Genomic DNA, 23,336 nt, shown 5'->3' on the forward strand with positions numbered 1-23,336 from the left:
TAATGAAAACAATCTAAACATGCATAAATGTTAGCTGGTTTGTCTCTTTTTACATGCTAACAAACACGCAGTGTATTTTTTAAGCAACTTCTTTCTTTTAATTTCAGTGCAAAGTGGAATGTTTTTGTTACAAAGGATACGGTGCCAGAGGAAGAAGGTGAGGAAAACAGTGGAAATAAATTTTAGCGCAAGGGAGTTTCCTCTAGTAAAACGGTATGGCTTTGTAATTTATAAAAGGTTTAATCCTGCTGAGTTTCACCAGCAATTTCTATTTTTGTTTGAGATCGCCAACATCCACAGTTCTATATGAGATAGTAGCTGCCAACTTGTTGTTGCCTTTCTTCATAAATAATTTCAGTATCCAGCCAGCACTCGCCATGCTTTTGAATGACCGAATTACTGAGCAGAAGCCAACTTCATGATGTCTATCCCCATTTAAAGCCACCTTGCACTGCTTAATGGTAGCCTTAAAACATTAGTGCATTGTGGCTAGAGTGAATGCTTAGAGTCATTTGTGAACAGAAGCTGAAATATGAAACATCGAATGATGGCACAACAGAGAAGAAAGTAGACTTCTACATTTTCAAACGCATCCTTGGAAACCTTAGTGGAGGACATGGAAACCAGGGGAATGCTTTCAAAATACTGTCTTTGAAGGCAGTGGAAGCAGATGACTGTAGAGTTTGATGCCAGGAATCAAGACCCAAAGACTAAGTGCGTTGGCGCAAGAGGTTAAGTGATGTTAAATGATTGCTCAGTTTGGTAAATGCATCTTCAAATGCCATAAACTATCAGTTGTACCATTAGCCTCAGGCACTGCACAAATCATCAAACCATCATCATTTCCCTCCCAACCATCTACCAATACAGGATTTGCACCTTATAGTTATGTGCTTCATTTCATCTTCGTACATATAATATTGTTGTAAATCTCAAACATACATGTTACAGCTTTTGTAGTTTTGAGCAGCAGCACCTTTGTGGTCATATGAATAGATCATGCATACTGGTCAGGCAAGTTGATGAGGTAGTTAAAGATGCATATTGGTGTCTTGGATTATAAACAGAGATCAAATAAAATCAGAAAAAAGAATATTCTAAAAATTAATGTATTACTTGTTATGTTAGGTGATGAATTGTAGAAGATTCTGGGCATCAGATGTCAGGATTTTAAAGAACTTCCTTTGCGAGGTGCATGGTAATCTTAGCTTAAGCAGTGACCGGGAATATTAGGAATTTTCATTTTTGGAACACTGAAGGTCAAACAGCTTCAAAATGAAAAGCTTTGATAGAACAGCTAAAAAAATGTATGCTTAGCAAATGGACCACATGTCACAGATTTAAGATCATTTTCCATAGATCCAGAGGGCTGGGGATGAGGACAATTATTTTCACGCAGACAGTGGGATAACAAAGTGTGGAGCTGGGTGAACACAGCAGGCCAAGCAGCATCTTTGGAGCACAAAAGCTGATGTTTCGGGCCTAACCCTTCATCAGAAAAGGGGGAAGGGGAAAGGGTTCTGAAATAAATAGGGACCGAGGGGGAGGCGGATCGAAGATGGATAGAGGAGAAGGGTACCTGGTTTGCTTCAGGGTAGTGAGATCTGACTTTCTGTAGCTTTAGTTGCAGTGGTAGCTTAATCCACAACTAAATTTAAAGGGAGTTGGACAGGCACTTGAGGATGAGGCACTTACAGGGCTGTGGAATGTAAATGGGACTACACATAGCTACGCTTACAAAGAACTAGTACAGGCAGGGTACACTGACTATGTAATTTTCTATAATCCTAATTTGAGGGTAAATTTTGAAGCTTGCAGGCAGTGGAAAATAAACTGGTGCATCAACACCAATAACTATTTAGCCGGCAGCTTTAAAGTTGTAAAACAGAATCCAAATTTGATTTTGAATGAATTGACAATTTTACAGCAGATTTTGAAGTTCCATTTAGGCTGAAAGTATCGCCAAATTTTAAACAGATGGTAACTACTTCTTACTTTGGGAATTACATTAAAGAAATAAAAGTGATTGGGAATAATGTGGGGCCACTTAAAAGCTGATCAACAGCAGTTTCAAAGGGCTTTTTAATAGAATTTTTTGGCCCCCAGCTGGTGTCAGGATCAGAGGCTGTGTGCAAGCTAAAGATAACCCATTCAGTTGATGTGCCAGTTTGCTGGGTCTACTCTGCTACCCGGCCACTTTTTGCAGAGGCAGGCACCCAAGCAGGGCTCCAGTCAGCCCTAAACTTGTCTGTCACAGATCATTCTACCAAAGGGATACCCAAACCATGCCAGCTCTCCCTCCACCTCCCCCCACTTACCTATATTCTTCTTCCTATTTAATAAATTAGATCCATTATTAATTGTAAACAAAGATTAATGATTTTTAATAATCTTTGTATTCAGGGATATGGAACAAAGATCAATACTTGGCATTTAAATTATAAATTAGTCTTGATTTCTTGTATTGCTTAAGGGACAAAGTGGCCTGCTCCTTTTCCTGTCTTGCTATATTTCTATCACAGCGTCAGATCTTTCAAAGTTCCTCAATATGTGGCACCTCAAAAGCATTGCACTCAAAAGTCTCATATGAACAAGCAAAAAGGTTTAAACTGTGTCAAGCATAGAAACTAAGACCCAAATGGCTAAATATGAATCAGTCATGTGCAGTTGTATTATTAGGTTGAAAGTAACTAACAGATTTGTTAAGAACTGATCAAAATGATTCCAAGAAGACATGTGTGCTTCAATATGTAACTAATTTATTGGGTTAAAGTATTTAATACATTTATGAATGAATAATTGTCAGTATATTTGACTGTATATGTCGTAAAGTTATGTAATTCAGTTAAACAACTGATAAAAGCCAGTGAGTCTCACACTGCTTATCCGAGCATCACGGACTTTGACAATGGCAGCACTTGGAGCTCAATGTCAGATTCCACAGGTTGTGTGAACCCCAGCCCAATGGTGTGAAGTCCAGTGAGCAGGGCAAAGTCTCTGATGTCAATACTATTCTGAATTGAGGGTCAGGTGCTGAATCCCCATTTTGTAATAACTTCAGTATTTTTCAGCCCTGAAAAATCAGTGATAAACAAGCTCAGGTGGCCCAACTTAGACTGTACAGGTGGATGGTTCCCACCAACCCTCAAGGTCAGTCAGCTCCACCCCCCCACCACCTTCCAGTCAAAATAGGCTGTTTTTGCATAAGCCTGTTTTTCATGTCCTTGCCAACTTTACTTCAATTGCTAATTGTCATGTCCAGTTAAATCTTAACAATTGAACCTTAATAGTCTGGTTTGAACATGTCATTTTTAAGCCCAACACTACAGAAGTCCTATTCGTGCACAAAATGTATGTTCCTTTTACTGCCCATTATCTTGGAATGTTTTCTTGGAATGTGGACCTCAAATTCAATAATTTCAGCAGCAAACTTCTTGTGAATTAAAAAGAAATGAAGCAGGTTATTTTTTCTAATTCACTTACCTTGAAAGTAATGCAATGTTTTACTCGCTTTGTCTCTTTCTCTCTCACACTCTCTCTCTCACACACACACACACACACACACACACACACACACACACACACACACACACACACACACACACACACACACACACACACACAATCCTCTGGTTTCTTAGATAAAGTTGATCCATTAAAGTTGAAGTGAATGTCTTGTAAAGATAAAGCTTCTCAGCAGGCTTTGAGGTTTTTGTAGTCACATTTCTACAAGATTGGTTTTCAGGTTAACTTGAAGTTGGGAAAGGTGAGTAAAGTATTCCCTGTTAGGATCTCTCATTTTTAAATCATTATTGTTCATTTCCTTGGCCGATTAGGTGATATGCAGTTAGTTAGATGTCTTTCTGTTGGAATGCTGTCTGCAGAACACTTCAGCTGATTTTTACAATGTTGTGTTATCATGTAACCTTTTACAAGTTTCAAGTCCTTTTCCAGATAAGCTGGATGATTAGGTTAATTCCATGTTGTGAATCTTATGCACAGAGTTTGGAACATCCAGTGTCTTTGTGTTTGAATTACCCATTCAAATGGATGGATCAGTTTCAGGAAAGGGCATTGATGTAACATCAGTCTAGAAAGTTATTTTTCCCTTTCTTCATCCACAAAAGAAGTCAGGTGACCCTTGCTCAGCTATCTTCGCAGTCCTTTGCTTTCAGTTTTAAAATATAAAATGATTTTGAGATTCAAAACATAATAAGACCTGTTCCTTTAGCAGGATGTACAATTTGTTAACACACAAGAAGAACTCCACCTCATTTGAAAGCTTTGGTTCATTGCTAGGGTACAGTTTTCGGAGCACAAACCACCCTGAGATATATCTTAGTTCAAGGCACCACCTTATATGCTTTAATAGTGTTTACTAGCAATTTGACACCTGCAATTTAGCCAGCAACCACAATTTCATCATGAACCATTGAATTGTGATTAGACATGGAAATCTTATATGATTTTAATCTTCCCAGCCACATAGCACTGAAAACCATTGTGCCATTTATAGCATGTGACCCTTTGTAATGGAGTAGTGACATTTCCATCTGACTGATTTCCAATAAATGTGATAAAGATAATGCATATGAAATGTTTTTTTTTCTCCGAAAAACTGACAGAAGGTTGGAATTGATAGTGTTTATCAGATTTGAATTGGATAAGGACGTAACATGCTATAGCTTACGAATACAAACCTAAAAAGATTATTGGATTTAATAGGATTACGATAAAAGAATGAACCTACTGATGTCAACAAACAACAGATTTACTAATCTATTACGCAACTGATTAATAAATTTAACAGCTGAGATGAAGTGAAAAAATGATAGAAAATGATATATATTTTCATTGGCTAAAGTCTACCATCTATTTTGATTGTGACATCAGTATAGACCATGGTTAGTGATGCATTCTGGGAATCTTTATTGGGCTATGGTAAAATGAATGAATATAAGGAAGCAAGCAATAATTTCTAATCTATTCTAGTCTTTCATAAAGCATATTTCATTCACTCAACCCTCCCAATTTTCATGGGTGAAGAGAAACAATGCATGAAAGATGCACCTTTCCCAAGCTGAATTGAGAAAATCTGCAGAATATTCATTCAGTCTCACCGTCTAATGTTTATAAGTCAACATCCTTTACTCCACAGCTCAAAAACCATTATATCACATGGAATGAAAAGAAAGATGTTCAGGATGCTGAAACACTGAAATAAAAACAACGCGCTTGAGATTCAATTGGTCTGACAGCATCTATGTACAGGGAACCAAAGTGAATGTTTTGAGTCAAATATGACTGTTCTTTGGAGCTCCTGTTCACGTACCTTAAATGTTAATTCTGCTTCTCTGTCAACACACATGCTACTGAGTTAACAACACCCATAGTTTTCTGCTACAAAATTGACAGTTTTTTGATTTGTGTTTCACAGATTTTTCTACAATACTGGTCATACTTATGGATGCATAAAGGAAGCACACTTAATCTGTAGATCACTTCACATGATTGAATTGTTACTTTTTAGGTGACAGATAGTGTGAGGACAATGGAAATCTTAGGGTTGATGTTGAAAATTTGAACATAAATGCCGGAATCCATTTCTCCTCCAAACTGATTTGCTGCCTTTCCTGGTGATGGCATTTTCATGCTAAGGTGCAACTCTGTTGCTAGACAGAGATCCCAAGTGACTGTTCTTAAAGGTGCCAGTCTGAGTAGGGCATATCAACTAATCGTGAGAGCCATCTCAGCCTGATATAAACTTTCTTCACCCTGTGTCCAAAGATGAGCAGTAACATAGGTAAGTATTTGATGATCGATAGTGTTGTGTAGTACACAAGGTTTGCTCCAATCATTGAACCCTGTGCGTTAAATTTGAGACTTACCAATGTAATATAATATTGATTTATAATGTATCTGCACAAGAGATGTGGAAAATGCAGTGGTGTAATGGTATTGGACTAACAATCCAAAAGCCAAGCAATGATACAGGTTTGAATTTCCATCAGGGTAGATGGTGAAATTTGACTTCAGTAAAATCTGGAATAAAAAAAACTAGTCTCATGGTGACCACGTGCCTACTGTCAGTTGGGAAGGAAATCTGTCGAACTTACCTGGTCTGGCCTACATGTGACTTCATACCCACAGCATTGTTGTTGATTCTTAACTGTCCTCTGGTCAGTTAGGGATGAGGCTAATTGTTGACCTAACCAATGATGCCCATGCCCCCGAATAATTATTTTAAAACTCGCCAGTGGATGCCTGGTGAGGGATTGGAATGTTCTTTAGATTCCTCTACATGATTGTGATTGAAGCAAAGTGACTGATTTCTAGAGAAGCCGTGGAAGACAAACAGAGAATCAAAGATTCCAAAAATTTGAGGACATTCACACTTGCATGTTGAAAAGCTATTACTTAATGATTTCCCAAGTTTACTATCTGGCTGAGAGCATATTTCTGACCAGAAGCCAAGTCCCTTGAGAATCCAGTTCTACTTAACATTTCAATTCCAGTTCAGGGAATACACTTCAGTCATAACTTCACCAGAGGTCAACATTTTACTTGACAACTCTTGCCATATCCACTCCATGAAGTTACCTATTGCAAGTCTTTACCTTTAACTAATCTGTTATGTCATGACAATTGAAAAGTAATAAAGCTATAGACATTTGGATGTGTTCCATTGTAATGAAGAGCTGAATTGAGCAAGGGGAAGCTGCTGGGAATTCCAAATAAATTGGTCTAATCACTGCCGGTGGTTACTGCAAGAGATAGGCTGTACAGTAGAGCAGTGCTTTAATGACAGAAGTTCTCGAATTGAATGACACACTTGTTATTACATTTTCCAAGAAATCCTTCCATTGGAAGGAGCGGCAGATTTTGAGAAGCGTCGGGAGCTCGGAATTTTTGGAGGCGGGGCTGAGAGTATTTTGCTTGGTTTTTTTAGCAGCAGTCAGAGGCGGTGAGTCAGTGTGAATAAAGCCAACACTGCAGGACAGCACTCGCAGAGCGCGCTGCCTTGTATTGAGGTCCAGTGCAAGCTCCAGTGCACTCCTTTAAATAAGAAACTTGGGCTTTATGATACGTATTTTAATTTGTAAAGCAGCGAAAGGCAAAATGCGCAGGAAGAGCGGCTGTCTCAGTTCCCTGCTATTTATTTTAAGTTCGTCCATTTCTTGCTGTCTAGCAGTTGAGAACAACACTAAATGTGGACTCAGGTGTTCGCAGGTACAGTTCAGATTTTTAAAAAAATAATGATTTGCTCTTAGGATAGAAATGTGAAGTGTTACTTTTGCAAATTTGCACATTTGCTTAATGCTCGTCTTTAAAGTTTCACTTTTTCACTTTTTTTAATGCTTTGGCGTTAGTTTTTCTGAGTTTTACAACTATTTATTTTCAACTGTACAAAGGTTCAGGATGAATTAATTCATCCTTTCAAACTGGCCTCGTAGAAATAATTTCTGGTCAACCTATTCAGAAGCACACGTTATTATACACCTTTGGAGTAGATTGAATCTAAAGCCGGGTCTCCTGGTCCTCGGGGACACTACTGATGTGTCGCAAGGGCCAATTTTTATTAATGCTTCGGTGTGTTATTTTGTTCACCTCAGTTAACACGATTTCATTTTATTCGTTTTTTAATAGTTTGGAATCCAATTCGCTCCGAGAATGAAAGAAAAAAGGATATTTTGCCACCAATAAGTTATTTAATTGATCCTTAGATAGTGAGATATTAAAACAAAGTGTAGTTGTCGTACTGTTTGAAAATCAGAGCAAAGTTTTTTTTTCCTTTTTAAAGTGCAACAGGGATGCTCCAGGTACAGGTCTGAAGCTTCAGTTTCTGGATCCAATTAAACGCCATCGAGCGGTACGACTATAGAATTACAGATTTATGTCTGTTAAGGATGGTGAAACTTGGGTAGTATTTTTATCGTTATATCGTTCTATCGTTAGCCCATATCTCATAGTAGTAAAGTCTAAATTAGAGATTATGATTTGTGTTTATCGGTTTTATTGCTGCAACAGTCTCATTTTCATCTTTTTCTTGTTAAATAGATGTTATCAATGGAAACACAGGATTTCTGGTCGTTAGCAAGTTTAATAGACATTTAGACAGACACATGAAAAGGCAGGAAATAGAGGGATACAGACGACCTGCAGACAGACGGAATTAGTTTGGAATGGTATCATGTTGGCATAGACACGGTGGGCCAAGGGGTCTGTTACCATGCTGTACTGTTCAGTGTTCTAATTGTGATGAAAATGCGATATTTTTGAAATTTGAGCAAATATTACTAAATATAAGACACTTTCCTCTTCCACCACTACTGCCGTTCCTCTCCTTCTTACTTCAGTCTCCATCCGTCTTTCTTTTATTTATTCTCTCTGATCTTAGTCTTTCACATTTCACATTTCCTTTCAGTTCAATACACCGAAGTTAAAATGTAAATCCATGGAATATAATCCATGGAAACTATTCTTCTGTCTCTGACATTCAGTAATAGGTTCATTTAAAAATAAGACTTTGCATTTTTTTCATTCAAAATCTTATATCCTATTATTTTATAATTAATAGCAAAAAAAGCTATTGACCAGAAAAAAAAATTGGAAAAGAAAGGCAAATATTCCATGAGGAGAGCAGACTGATGCAAAGAAATTGGATATAAAAGTGCTGAGACTGCACAATTGGTTATCTCATAGTGACCAGCTGTAAGCTAAAATATCAAAGCCACAGTCAGGCTGTTGGGAGATGCTGGAATCTTCAGCACAGACGTTCAATGAGAGCATTAGAGATTCAGCAGACAACAATTCATTGGATAAATGTGTTGCTGCAAATGCCACTTTTAAAATCTTATTTAAGATATGATCTTAATCTTTTTAGACTTTACAAATCCTACTTAGTAAGCACAAAACACTGAAAAACCATTCTAGAAATATTTTTGAGTGATTTGTTCCTTTGTGACAAGCGTAAAGATAAAACTGACGATAAGTGTGGACATAGAAATTAATACTTGGAAATAAGATTGACAAAAAAAGGAACTTATATCATTCTTACAGAATGTAGGAGTAGACAGAAGGTAATTTGGAATGTAGATGTGTGAGCTTATGTGATTGTGCCGCCTTTCTGTTAAGGTAATTAACCATTTGCTGTGTACGGTGGACATTTAAAATCCCTTTCACTATTTTGAGGAGAAGTAAGAGTGTTATCCTCGGTGTCCTGGACAAAGTTCTTCATTCAACAAACACCACAAAAACATATTATTTAGTCTCCTCACATTGTTGTTTGTGAAAACTGTGTGTTTTGTGCACAAACTCTCTACTCTGTTTCCTACATGTCAAGAGTGACTGACAATACTTAAAGTAGTGCATTTACTGTAAAGTACTTTGAGACATCCTGAGATCAAAGGAGTTCAATACTACTGCAAGCCTTTTTATTAGTGTCATTGAGAAAACCAACTTTGCTGTAGATTAAACTTAATGTTCAATGAGCAGATATAAAAACATCATTGTTTAATTTACCCCATTTGTATTGTATCATTTGATAGGGGCTCATGTGGTGTAATGTGATGTCCACACCTCTGAGCCTGGAGGCATGAGATCAAGTCCCACCTTCTGCACAACAATGTGACAAGATACTTAGCTAGATCTGGCTTGTCTACCTCAAGCAATAATGTTTCTCCCTATTTGCAAACAAATTATTTTTCTATTGCAGGGTAATCCTGAAGTTGAAGGGCAATCTGGGCTGGTTGCTTGTAATAGTTTTAAGTGATGTATTTGAATCTCTCGATGTTGATGTGTAGGTCGTGGACCTTCCTTGGTAGCTGTATAGTGACCTTTCTGTGTTAATAAACACCAGGGACCTGAAAAATCAATTTCTAACCAGATTCTTCTGTTATTGCCAGGACATACTGCAGGCTGCTCCAATTACTGCATGACACATGACTCTGCAATTAACTCATGGATCAAATATTGGATGTTTGGTTGTCACAATATGACTTTCTGATCACAATCCGATGTCCAATACATGCTCACTAGCTAAACTGCCAGAAGCAGCCTGTGTATGGAATTCAGTTTAAGTAGCTCACATGAATACAGGTTGCATGATTTGGATAGAAATAATGACCAGTAGCACACTCAGGTCCTCTCTTGAGAACTAGGCCACTGTAAACAAAAATGAAGCTCAAAGTAAAGTCATTGCAGTCAAGGAGGACTATAGCACTGGTCTCTCAAAGGAGAAAAAGAGAGAGATGACAGGGTGTCGTTTAACCTGAGGGTCACTACTCCTCAGGTGAGGGGATAGGTTGAACAGGAAAGTCCTTCATGGAAATCTCATCCAGTGGTGGGAATTGAACCAATGCTGTCAGTGTCAATCTACATTACAAGTCAGCTGTCCAGCCAACTGAGTTAACTGACCTGATCAGTATATAAATAGAATCTTAATTCTTCAAATTTGTATAAATTTCCTTTTATTCTTTTAGAAATAGAACACAACACTAGAGAAGCGTTACTGTTCTTACTAAGGGATTTGAGATGTAATTTTTATTACCTTAGAACATAGAACAGTACAGCACAGAACAGGCCCTTCAGCCCACAATGTTGTGCCGACCATTGATCCTCATGGATGCACCCTCAAATTTCTGTGACCATATGCATGTCCAGCAGTCTCTTAAATGACCCCAATGACCTTGCTTCCACAACTGCTGCTGGCAATGCATTCCATGCTCTCACAACTCTCTGCGTAAAGAACCTGCCTCTGACATCCCCTCTATACTTTCCACCAACCAGCTTAAAACTATGACCCCTCGTGCTAGCCATTTCTGCCCTGGGAAATAGTCTCTGGCTATCAACTCTATCTATGCCTCTCATTATCTTGTATACCTCAATTAGGTCCCCTCTCCTCCTCCTTTTCTCCAATGAAAAGAGACCGAGCTCAGTCAACCTCTCTTCATAAGATAAGCCCTCCAGTCCAGGCAGCATCCTGGTAAACCTCCTCTGAACCCTCTCCAAAGCATCCACATCTTTCCTATAATAGGGCGCCCAGAACTGGACGCAGTATTCCAAGTGCGGTCTAACCAAAGTTTTATAGAGCTGCAACAAGATCTCACGACTCTTAAACTCAATCCCCCTGTTAATGAAAGCCAAAACACCATATGCTTTCTTAACAACCCTGTCCACTTGGGTGGCCATTTTAAGGGATCTATGTATCTGCACACCAAGATCCCTCTGTTCCTCCACGCTGCCAAGAATCCTATCCTTAATCCTGTACTCAGTTTTCAAATTCGACCTTCCAAAATGCATCACCTCGCATTTATCCAGGTTGAACTCCATCTGCCACCTCTCAGCCCATCTCTGCATCCTGTCAATGTCCCGCTGCAGCCTACAACAGCCCTCTACACTGTCAACGACACCTCCGACCTTTGTGTCGTCTGCAAACTTGCTGACCCATCCTTCAATTCCCTCGTCCAAGTCATTAATAAAAATTACAAACAGTAGAGGCCCAAGGACAGAGCCCTGTGGAACCCCACTCACCACTGACTTCCAGGCAGAATATTTTCCTTCTACTACCACTCGCTGTCTTCTGTTGGCCAGCCAATTCTGTATCCAAGCAGCTAAGTTCCCCTGTATCCCATTCCTCCTGACCTTCTGAATGAGCCTTCCATGGGGAACCTTATCAAATGCCTTACTGAAGTCCATATACACCACATCCACAGCTTGACCCTCATCAACCTTACTAGTCACATCCTCAAAAAAACTCGATAAGGTTTGTAAGGCATGACCTACCCCTCACAAAGCCGTGTTGACTGTATTTGATCAAGCCATGCTCTTCCAGATGGTCATAAATCTTATCCCTCAGAATCCTTTCTAACACCTTGCAGACGACAGACGTGAGACTTACCGGTCTATAATTGCCGGGGATTTCCCTATTTCCTTTCTTGAAGAGAGGAATGACATTTGCCTCTCTCCAGTCCTCAGGTACGACTCCAGTGGAGAGCGAGGATGCAAAGATCTTCGCAAGTGGCGAAGCAATTGCATTTCTCGCTTCCCAAAGCAGCCGAGGACAAATCTGATCCGGGCCTGGCGGACCTTGTTTTCAACTATTTTCAAAAGATCTATTACAATGAAAGCAGGAACCCTTAATTTGCTGTCATTTGACCTACTTTATAATCTAATTATTCTGGTATAACATCAACAATGTCAAAGATGAGAGATTTTATCTATTCAACAATTTTGAGGATTTATTTCTTCAAACATTGTACTATTTTCATTTGTAGTCATACTGTAGGAATATTTGATATTGTTTACCATTTTAAGAAATAAATAGTTCCACATTGTGGTTTGGTTTCACCAATAACGTACAAGCATAAACAATTGCCTAACTGAAAGGGTGCAGCAGTTTTGCTAGAATGTGAAAGAAGAAGTTCAGCAAAAGAAAGCAAAGTGTGGGGCTGGATAAACACAACAGACCAAGCAGCATCTTAGGAACAGGAAGGCTGACGTTTCAGGCCTAGACCCTTCATCAGAAAAGGGGAATGGGGAGAAGATTCCGAAATAAATAGGGAGAGAGGGGGAGGTGGACTGAAGATGGATCACAAGAGAGTTGCAGTGGGAGAGAGATCCCCTGAGGTTGGTCCAGAGGGAGGAGGGTAACTTCTTCAGGTTAGGCATCCTGGAAGAGGCTTCACAGTGAGGTTAAAATTGTGATCAGAGATAATGGGAACTGCAGATGCTGGAGAATCCAAGATAACAAAATGTGGGGCTGGATGAACAGAGCAGGCAAGCAGCATCTTAGAAGCACAAAAGCTGACGTTTCGGGCCTAGACCCTTCATCAGAAAAGGGGGATGGGGAGAGGAGTTTCATTTATGGGCCTTTGCCAGAATTTATCTTTATAATCCTAATTTTACCCTCACAATAATTCATGGTGAGTATATGTTCTGAGAACCCACTAATACAAAATAGTTAAAATAATTAAAGTTGATCCAAGAAAATTGCCCTCCCAACACCTTCATTTTCTGAGATGAGCTAGTAGCTTGGTTTGTTGATCATTGTGCTTCATAGCCATCCTCCACTTCCAACTTGTCTGTCAACAATTTACTCGTAAACCTTTACCAATTTTTAATGATTGGTTTAGTATGTGCACACAATTACATACAGTTCTATGTACACACGTGTATGGAAACATAGGGTGGCACACATGTATATATGTACATATACTTATCCACTATGCACATAGAAATTTGCATTTGCATTCTCAAGTAGTGCAGAAAATAGCTTTCATTCTGTTTTTGTACTTCCAGGGACTACAGTGCAAAAGCAAAAACCTGACTTTCAGTAAGTATTACTTTTAAATTGTAAAAGTCCCAATTTGCACATTTAAAAAATATTGTATCAGGCAAGAGCTGCAGAAAATGAGGCTTGAATCCAAAACTAGTTCAGGTCTTCCGATGATCATTTTACATAGGAGACACAGTTTCATCACATGCTCCTGATTCATCTGGAAATGCTGCCATCCTCCCCACACCTATATTGTCCTCACAAGATATTTCTGGCAACCGAAGGACAAGTATGGTTCAGAGCAGAATTGAAGCCAAATTTTGCAGGTGCAGTCAGGTGGATTTGCTCTCTGCTTTTCCAGTTCATTTCTATTCTCAGGTGTTGATCATATTCATTATCCCCTTGTGTATGAAAAGTAGATTTAATAAAAGCTGAATGTATATGAATTTATCTTTATTAAAGCATTAATTAAATAAAAACTAATTTAACTGAGAATTACTTATAATGTTAAGTAAAGTTGGTGTCTTATCAATTTTAAATAGTGAGAATTGCTTGTTTATTACTCAGCAGGGACTTCCTCAAGGGCGTTATGCTACAGGGAATTCCGAGATTGCAATTAATTATTTACTCATGTGTCAGTCTGATAATAAATACACAAAGCAACTCCTTCATCGCTTTGATGAGTAAATATACTATCCGGCTGTGCATTAGTTACACAGATCAGCACATTCCTAGATTCAAACCTGTCTCATAGAAATAGAAAATGGAATCAGGAGTAGGCCAGTCTGGCCTTTGAACCTATTTCACCATTCCATGTGATCTGATTGCCCAATGCAGTACCTTGTTCCTACTTTCTCCGTGTACCTTTTGATCCCTTTTGACCTAGGAAATATTTTTAACTCTTCAAAACGTTCAATGTTTTGCTGCTGAGAATTCCACGGGCTCACCACTCTCTGGGTGAAGAAATTTTTCTTGACCTCTGTCCTAAATTGCTGCCCTACATCCTTAGATTGTTACTTCTGGTTCTGGAATCTACAGTCTTCAGGAACATCGTTCCTTTGTTTACCCTGACTAACCCCAGAAGAATATCTCTCCAGGGATTATGCATCATTTTGCATCACTGATATTCTGAGGAGGAGAAAAGTAAATCACCTCAACTATGAATCCCTTCACAGTTAATAGCCTTCTGAGGCTCTTGCATGGGGAAGAGCCATCTGAATGTGTATCAGAGTATGCAGCACCAGGATGAACCCAGTACAAGTCAGTCTTCAGAAAACAAAGTGAAAACTTTAGAAAATCTCCTTTGATGTGCATATTGGATGAAATAGTGGATTATCACTGTCCATTCAATTTAGAGCCAGACAAAATGCCGATAATTGCCAACTCTGAGAGTGCCAGGGAATTATTTTGAACAGGCTTGCTTCTTCTCTGGCTTTCATCAAGCCTCCCTTCATCCACAACTCAATGTTATCCACCCATCCGATATCTATCTTCATCTTTTTATTTTGTTTTTATCCTCAATTGAGACCCCAAGTCTAGATTCTTCTTCAAGATGAAACATCATCTTTCGCACACCCACACTATCAAGACCCCTCACAATTTTATATGCTTATCTAAGTCACTTCTAGCTCTTTAAAATTCCACCAGATACAAGTTTTGACTGTCCAATCTTTCCTCTTAAAACTACTTACCCTTTCCAGGTACTTCCTTAAATAAGGTAATAGTACAGCAAATGTGGTTTCACCAATGCTTTACGTAACTGAAGCATGACCTCCTCCTTCTGTATTCAATTCTCAAAATAAATGATGACCTTCTATTAGCTTTCCTAATTACTTGCTGTACCTGCATACTAACCTTTTGTGATTCATTCACTAGGACATGCATATCCCTCAGCATCTTAGACTTCTGCAATCTCTCATCATTTAGATAATATTCTGATTTTTATATTTTTTTATTCTTCCTGCCAAAATAGACAAGTTCACAAATGCCCACATTATATTCAATTTTCCAGTTTATTGTCCACTCACCCAACCTCTTTTGCCCTCTTCATAACTTTCTGACTGGTCATTGTATCAGCAGCAAATTTAACAACCATGCCACATGTATACAAAACATTTCCATCATTTTGGACTCTGTACACATCGGAATGTGGGCATTGCTGGAAGTTGTGGACCATCCTCTGGTGCATTGAGAAGGTGCTGTGAGGCCTTCTGCTTGAATGTGTGCCATAGGTGCTCCCACAAAGGTGTTAAGTAGGGAAACTGTGTGCATAGTTCGAAATCATTCATAACATTCAACTAGAAGTCGATAGGACATTAGGACAACCTAATTTGGGCCTAATGAAAAGAAAGGAAATTTGGATAGGGAATATGAACACTTAAATGTCTAACAGCTTTGTGATTTATTCCTTCTGTAGGTGAGCAGCACAGTAGTTGCCGTCAACCTCCATTATCCCTGCCCTCCAAAGTTTTGGAGGATCTCAAAATATTGACAGTGTTGAAATGCATAAAAGAGCAGCAGTGTTCCATACACCTGAAAGCTAAAGGGACATTGATTCTTGATGGTATGGATTTTTATATTTTCATCAAAATTTTCTGAATACAGATTTGGAAGAACTTTTGCAGTGAATATACACACCCCAACAATATAGATTCTGAAAAATACATGGATGTAGTTTAAGTTTTAAAACTCTGGGCAGGCACTGCTGTTGGTTTCTTCCAGCCTTTGGCGGAATAACATGAGCATCTGTTTTTAATCAGACATGCCTTTTTTTCTGTGGGTCTTATGCTCTTCCTCCAAGGGAAAATCTTTGAAAATTTCAGTATATTTTCAAATTAACTTAATATACAAAGTAAACATTGAGGAAATGGTCCTGTACTTGTAGAAAATCTCTTGGTGATAAGAAAAGGTGGCTCAAGTGATAAACATTATTGACTCATTACTACTGATACATCTACAGAGATCCACAGTAATCGAGTCAATCATGTGGACCTAGCTGACAATCTATTACCTTGAACATTTGAACTCTCTTATTTCTGTCATTAAATTGATCACTTTTTTTGAAATTAAATGCAGCATACCACTTAAAATTTCCATGGTCATATTGTTGAAGCGCTAATGAAGCTGATGAAGCAATGTGTAAATGTTGTTGTTATTGTGAATCCACAGGAAAGAAATACAATGGATATTATTCAAACAAAACTGTGGTAGTTAATTTAAAACTATTCCTTCTGCCAGGTTGGAGGTGAAGGAGTAATCATTAGAGCATAAAACTTAAACTGGAGTAAATCACACAACCCTTCAAGCCTTCTCTGCTATTCAATAAGACCATAGCTGATCACAACCCTAAATTTTTTTTCCTGTCTTATCACCATATCCTTCGATTCCCATTTGTCATAATAGTGAGAGTTATGAGGATGTGACTTTTGACAAACATACTACTTAGCGGCTGACCAATTATGTGCTTTGGACCTCTTCTTTCTTGCAATGGAAAACATGAAAGCAAGAAATATTTATGAAGAATACATGGATAAAGAAGGGGGACATGCTTAGTTTGGTTGAACTTGGGGAGATTTGCTGCATATTGAGAATGTTTACAGTTAGTTACAGAGCTAAAAGAAATGACAATCTCTTATGTGACCTGAAAGAAACTTGCTGTACATGATTGGCTTGTGTGAGAACTTCAAGACTAGATATTAATGAGCAGATTAACACTCCTTTTGGAATATATCCTAACCAGAACCTGCCCGACCCCTCTCCAAATAATAAAGCTGTCTTTGCAATGATACTGCCTTCTCCTTCTCTACTTTAAATTGTATGTTAATTACAAGTGTTTGACATCTACTTGCCCTTGCATTTCAGAACATATCCGTGGTGTGGAAATATGCTCTATTTCAATGAAGACCTTACAGTACCAATGTGCTGTTGTGAAATTCAATAAACATGGATATAAAAAGTTTACAGGACATCCTGTAAGTTTGAATTTTGATGTTAAATCCTTAACAATGATAAAATCTGCAGTAAAACAAGCTGTAATATGTTACATTCTGACATAAAATCACAGATTCCATTCGTCAGACAACAAGTGTATGATTAGCTTTTATGAGTTTATTAACTCACAGCATTGTTGGAAATGTGAGCTAATCATGTTGTAGTAAGGGGAACAAAATGTGTGACTGGGACAATCAGTGTGGATCCTTAACAAATGAGATTAAAGAAGTGAGGATAAGGACTGAGGAAGGTCAATCCAAAAATTGGATCAGATTGGAAAGATACCTAAACAGAGGGAAGGAAAGATTAGATTAACAGAGGGAAATAATATAAAAAGGAAGTAAAATATTAAACCGAGTAAGCTTTTTTAGATTTTTTAAATCTTGTAAACAATTCACAACCTGAAGACTCCATATTTTTAATTGATGGTTTTTGGACAAGAAGCTATTAATAATCATTCAGGTAGTATAATTATTAGATTCTTTGGAATGAGTTTAATCAATAAATAATATAAAAATACAGCAACTTGATGAAAATAATAGGGAAGTTAAACAGCGGATGCAATTTTGCCAATCTAACAGTGGAGTGTTGCAAATTGTCAATAATTTGTGGTATTCATGATTCATAGAATGTCTGCAATCTGCTGACTGATTTAAAGTTGAATAGCAACATGTCTCATTCTGATGCTATTTTCTTAGATTAACATACTGCTGACTCATTATGGTTTACAGTAAAGGTACAGAAGAGTAGTGATTGTGTGAATAATTATTAGAGTATAAGACCTGGGGGCAGACGTGGGTCATACAACCCTTAAGGCTTGCTGTCCCATCCAATAAGATTATTCATTAAGATAAGACTAGTAAATATCTACTTTATCCCCACTTTCCTACTGCAATGCCATTCTGCGTGGATCTTTAGTGTCCAACGATCTATTGATCGCCATCAGGAATATATTCTATATCTATGCATTTGTAGGGCTCAGTTGACTGGATGGCTGGCATGTGATGCACAGTGTGGGTTCGGTCCCTGTTCTGGCTGTGGTATTTCTCAGAGATCTGTTTTCTCAATTTCCCCACAATGCTGGAGTTCTGTTCTTCAAGATAAATTATGCTTCTGTCTTTGTGTGTGTCTCTGTCTTGAATGAAGGCAGAGACATGCCTTATGTTTTTTTGGATTATGGCTAATTACATTCTTAAATTTCAGCCCTCTGGAATAGAAAGCTCCAAAGATTTGCAGTGCAGAAATTCCTTTTTTATGTCCTGCATGGTCAATCTCTTTTATCCTGAGATTACAATCCTGCCAGAGTTCTAGACATTCAAACTAGGGGGAGCAACCTCCCAGCATTCACCCTTGACAAACTTTCTCAGGATATTTCATTAGAGACAAAAAAAACTGCAGATGCTGGAATCCTTCATCTCATTTTTCCAATTCCTCTGTCTCCGTCGCTGATTTTCTGACAAGGAGATGTTCCACTCCCAAGCATTCTAGATGTCTGCCTTTTTCAGACAACGCTCTTTACCCTCCTCTATCATCCAGAAAGCCCTCCACTGTGCCTCCTCCATTCTCCTCTCCACAGTTCTTAACCACACCCTTCCCACAAACATAATAAATATAAGGGTCCACCTTGAGATAATGGGAACTGCGGATGCTGGAGAATCCAAGATAACAAAGTGTGAAGCTGGATGAACACAGCAGGCCAAGCAGCATCTCAGGAGCACAAAAGCTGATGTTTCAGGCCTAGACCCTTCATAAGAGAGAAGGAGGACCTAAACAGTTTTTCCAAGTGAGACAGAGCTTCACCTACATCTCCTCCAAGCTAGTCTATTAAATCGGGTGTTCCTGATGGAGTCTTCACTGCATCAGTGAGACTAAACGTAGACTAGATGACCATTTTGCCGAACACCTTAAGGCCCAACCTAACTTCCTGGTCATTGCCTATTTCAACTCCCCACCCCCACCACACTTCCAATATGTCTGGCCTTGGCCTCCTCCAGTGTCACAATGACCCATAATGCACCTGGGAACCCTATAGCTTGGAGAAGTCAACATTGAGTTCTCCAATTTCTCAAAAAAACCTTCCCACTTATCCACTGGCTTCCTTTCCAGCCCCACCTCTTCCCTCTATTCCACCTTCTGATCCTCCCTTCCAGCCACCAACCGGATTCATCCCTGCCATCTACCAACCAAGTCATATCTACTGCCAATGTCTGCCTATCACCACCATTCCACCTCCACTCCTCCACCCCCTCCTTATCTACAGCTTCTCCACCCCAAAGCGTGACACCTGAAATGTTGACTTCTGTCCTCCAGATGCAGCCTGGCTTGCAGGATATTATACATTTCAATGAGGTGATCCCTCTTTCCATTCAACTCCAGGGAATATAGGCTGGTTGAGCAGAAATCTGATGAATTGTCATTGCACCCCCTATGAGATAGCCATATTCTTCCCCAGAAATAAAAAAAAGGTACAAATCAATCATTGCTACTTCGAAGATTAATTCAATTTAAAATTTGCAAACTATAATGCTGACATCTGTAAAACCGATGTCAAAATCTCACTAGTTTGTTTTTGAAAGGAAATTTGCCACTCTTATCCAGCTTGGCTGATAGGTGACTGAAATCTGGATTGTGTAAAAGCAGTTGACAAACCACTCAAATGTATCTAATGACTAGAAGATGCATAACACATAGTCTCTGCGGGATGGGGCGTTTGTCCTATGACAAGATATATTCCTTGGAGACTGGAAGAATGATTAGTCTTTCATTGAAATGTGAAAGAACTTAACAGGATAGATAGTGAGACATTATTTCCCTTGGCTGGGTATCTAAAACCAGTGGGCACAATTTCAGGGTAGGGAGCTGACCATTTGAGAGGAAAAAATTCTCCAACTGAAAGAACATGAATCTTTGCAATTCTGCATTCCCATTGGTTTTGATGTCAATGAATCTATTTAAGGCTAAACTAGACAGATTTTTGGGTTTCTCCAGACTCCAGGGATGTGGGGAGCAGGCAGTATAGTGAAGTTGAAGCTGACGGCATGATTGTATTGAATGGCAGAGCAGGTTCAATCAGCCATTTGACTGGCTTCAAGTTCTGCCTTATGCTTGTCTGACAAGGTCTAAAGAAATAGATATGGACTGTTGACTGTTCTCAGGATCAATAAATACATAATGTGCAGCTGAACAATTAATTAAAAAAAATCACTATGTAATGGTGAAACTGGGTCTCATACAGTCTGATATTGAGACAACAAAGGAAAATTTACATAAATTTCATGTGGTTTGAATAAATTGAAATCAGAACCTGTTTGTAAATCTCTGAATGCATTCTATTCATATGCATAGTCAGATTCATAAGCATACTTAACTTGCATGTGTAATTTGTTTGTAATTTTTCATTTATTCCAAGAAGCAAAGGCTCCCATTAGCCTGGTTTAGGATAGGATCTGATTCCAAGTACTGTGTGAGATCCCAACCAAAACTTTAAATTTTGTTTTTTGTTCATTTGTGGGACATGGGCATTGCTGACTGGACAGCATTTATTGCTTAAGGTTTCAAAGTTAAGGAAACCATCCTTTGCCACTTTGATTTGATTTTGATTCTTATTCTTGAACATTGATGCTTCAAGCCTGTGTTTCAGTCTGATATTTCAGCGAGCCAGTTGCAAAGTTTCTAATCTCATGCTACCTTTAATTATTTTGAAAGAGATGTTACTAAGTGAATGGGTAGTATAAGTTTCAGAATTCAGGCTAATATAAAACTGTAGGATGTTGCTGTATGCTATAGAACAGCTGCTTAACATTTCTCATATCATGAAGAAATTTTAGCTTTATTGATGTTCTCTGTTCAATGCAAATTTCATAATCACGCCAAAAAATTAATTGAGAAAATGAGCAATCTTCCATTGTTTAAGATAGTTGGATCAAGTTCCTACTTCTGTTATTTAGAATAGTTTTAATGTGCTTATTATAGATGGATTAAGATCCACCTTAAAATAATCCTGGCAGCGATTTACTGATGGAGCCTTAAATTCCCCCATCAAAGGATTAACCATTTGAAAATTTCCCTATTAGTATTCACGCCTTGATCACTATTGGCTGAATGCTTTACCAACAGCCTGCAGCAATTTGCCATTTTTGCTGAAGCAAATATACTAGGTTAATGTTAAGCACTGTGTCCAGAGAGAAGTACCAATTGACACCAGTGAACCATGGTGATTTTTTTTTAAACAAAGGGCGAAATATTGCAAATGCTGAAAATCAGGGGAAAAAAGTGAAGCATATTGGAAATATGTAGTGATTCTAGTCAGAAAGATTGCTCTGATGAAAACAGTCCCAGTTTCTTTAATTTCTGTCCACCGAACTGATATCCTTAGCAGTCCAGTCACTCGGCGCAAATGATATTTGCCAATCTCCAAGAACTAGGAGCAGGAGGGGGTCATTTATTCATCTAGCCTGCGCTGCCATTCATCAAGATCACAGTCGATCTGATTCTGATGTCCACTGTGCATTCCTACTTTTTATCTCTGATCAAACTTTGACCAACTTGATCTTCTTGTGATGTGTTAATATGATGTCTGAGGTTGGACATTCAACTCTTTGTTTATGTCCCCTGTTTATAAAATTGTGCATGCTTTCTTTTAAAGAGATAATGGGAATTGCAGATGCTGGAGAATTTGAGATAATAAATTGTAGAGCTGGATGAACACAGCAGGCCAAGCAGCATCTTAGGAGCACAAAAGCATTTTTTTCAAAACATCTTATTGCCCTGCTAATTTCCAAGACAAGTAAATAATAGAGTCCCTGTTTCAGACATGGCTGCTCAAATGTTAACTGTACATTAATGAAATGTTACTTCCTTAAAATAGGTGGTGTATCTTTTAAATTTGTAACCAAACACTCTTGTTACCACTGCTATTCTCTTATGACAGGTGCAAATTGAATATGACTGTTTCACTGCTGAAGTGTCTGAATATGTTTACGTGACACTTAAGACAATCCCTTACTATTGTGATGTCTTCATAAAACGGGAGCACCGAGTAGGAGGTAAAAAAATACTGGTAGTTTACTGAAGTATGCAATACCAACTCTTCCTTGACAGTTGTGTGGTGTTTAAGTTGCAATTTTATTTAAAACATCATCTTGTGGCGTACATTTGTGAATTTGTGATGAAAATTAATGAACATTGTGTATGATTAAAAACCATTTCTGCTTTTCACTGAACTTCCCTTTTTGTATTGTGCAAACCTTGTGTAAAATTTGGATGAAGTATACGTTGCTGTCTAGCAATGTGAAACTAAAATTACTGCTATCTTAAGGGGACGGCAACTTCTCACCATTATCAGTTGAGAATAGGACTGTGAAAGTAATATTATCGCACACATCATAATTGGTGCATATTAAGCCCCATGACTAGGAGCTGGATTTATCTGTCAGATGATGGTGGTGGGAGAATCAGCATTCTATGATTATATGTCAATTCTTGCAGAAGTAGTTTGGTACCATCTGGATTTTAACTTTGTTTCTCTATTTTAGATTGCAACGAGAAAGATATTGGAAAAAGTGTCTCAACCTGTATAGGTACAGTAATATACTAATAAATTATACAAATTGAGTGAGTAATAACTACTTCAAGCTCTAATACGCCATCATTTTCTTCTGTATTTTGTTCCTGAAATTTCCGTGGGCCATGCATTGAGCTACAAGGAGATGAGGAACCTTTTCCCTGGTTTCTGAAATGAAACTCTAGCATCTATATTTTACAATGGAAATCAAGATCCCAATGTTAGATCAAATTGGGGTCCTGAACTTCTGCTGGCCTGTAGTGAGACTGGTTCAGCAATATTCCAGGAGGTTGCCTCTTAATTGGCCATCTATACTTTCTCAAAACTCGCTAGCATCTATAGTTTCCTTATATCCGATCTCCAGGCCTTACTATGGGGCTAGGATAATTTCGCCTGCAAAATTGCTGGCTAGTCCTTTGTTCTTCCTTGCTCCACCTTGTGGAGAAGCTCAAATTTAATTCACTTATTGTTAATATGGAAGATACCAGCATCTGTGACCATCCTACC

General features: G+C 38.4%; 1 protein-coding gene across 1 annotated transcript in view; it reads left to right on the top strand.

Annotated features, from left to right (window-relative positions):
* Window positions 1-6,979: 6,979 nt before the first annotated feature.
* Window positions 6,980-23,336, top strand: part of LOC125463446 (putative interleukin-17 receptor E-like) — a 38,662-nt gene continuing 22,305 nt past the window's right edge. The window contains exons 1-6 of the mRNA XM_048554710.2: window positions 6,980-7,230; window positions 13,300-13,333; window positions 15,693-15,839; window positions 17,138-17,247; window positions 22,197-22,311; window positions 22,801-22,845. Coding sequence (XP_048410667.1) covers window positions 7,081-7,230; window positions 13,300-13,333; window positions 15,693-15,839; window positions 17,138-17,247; window positions 22,197-22,311; window positions 22,801-22,845 — 601 coding nt within the window. The 5' untranslated portion in view covers window positions 6,980-7,080. The remainder of the gene's footprint in view (window positions 7,231-13,299; window positions 13,334-15,692; window positions 15,840-17,137; window positions 17,248-22,196; window positions 22,312-22,800; window positions 22,846-23,336) is intronic.

Source organism: Stegostoma tigrinum, chromosome 25 (genome assembly GCF_030684315.1).
Source record: "Stegostoma tigrinum isolate sSteTig4 chromosome 25, sSteTig4.hap1, whole genome shotgun sequence".
Lineage (NCBI taxonomy): Eukaryota > Metazoa > Chordata > Chondrichthyes > Orectolobiformes > Stegostomatidae > Stegostoma > Stegostoma tigrinum.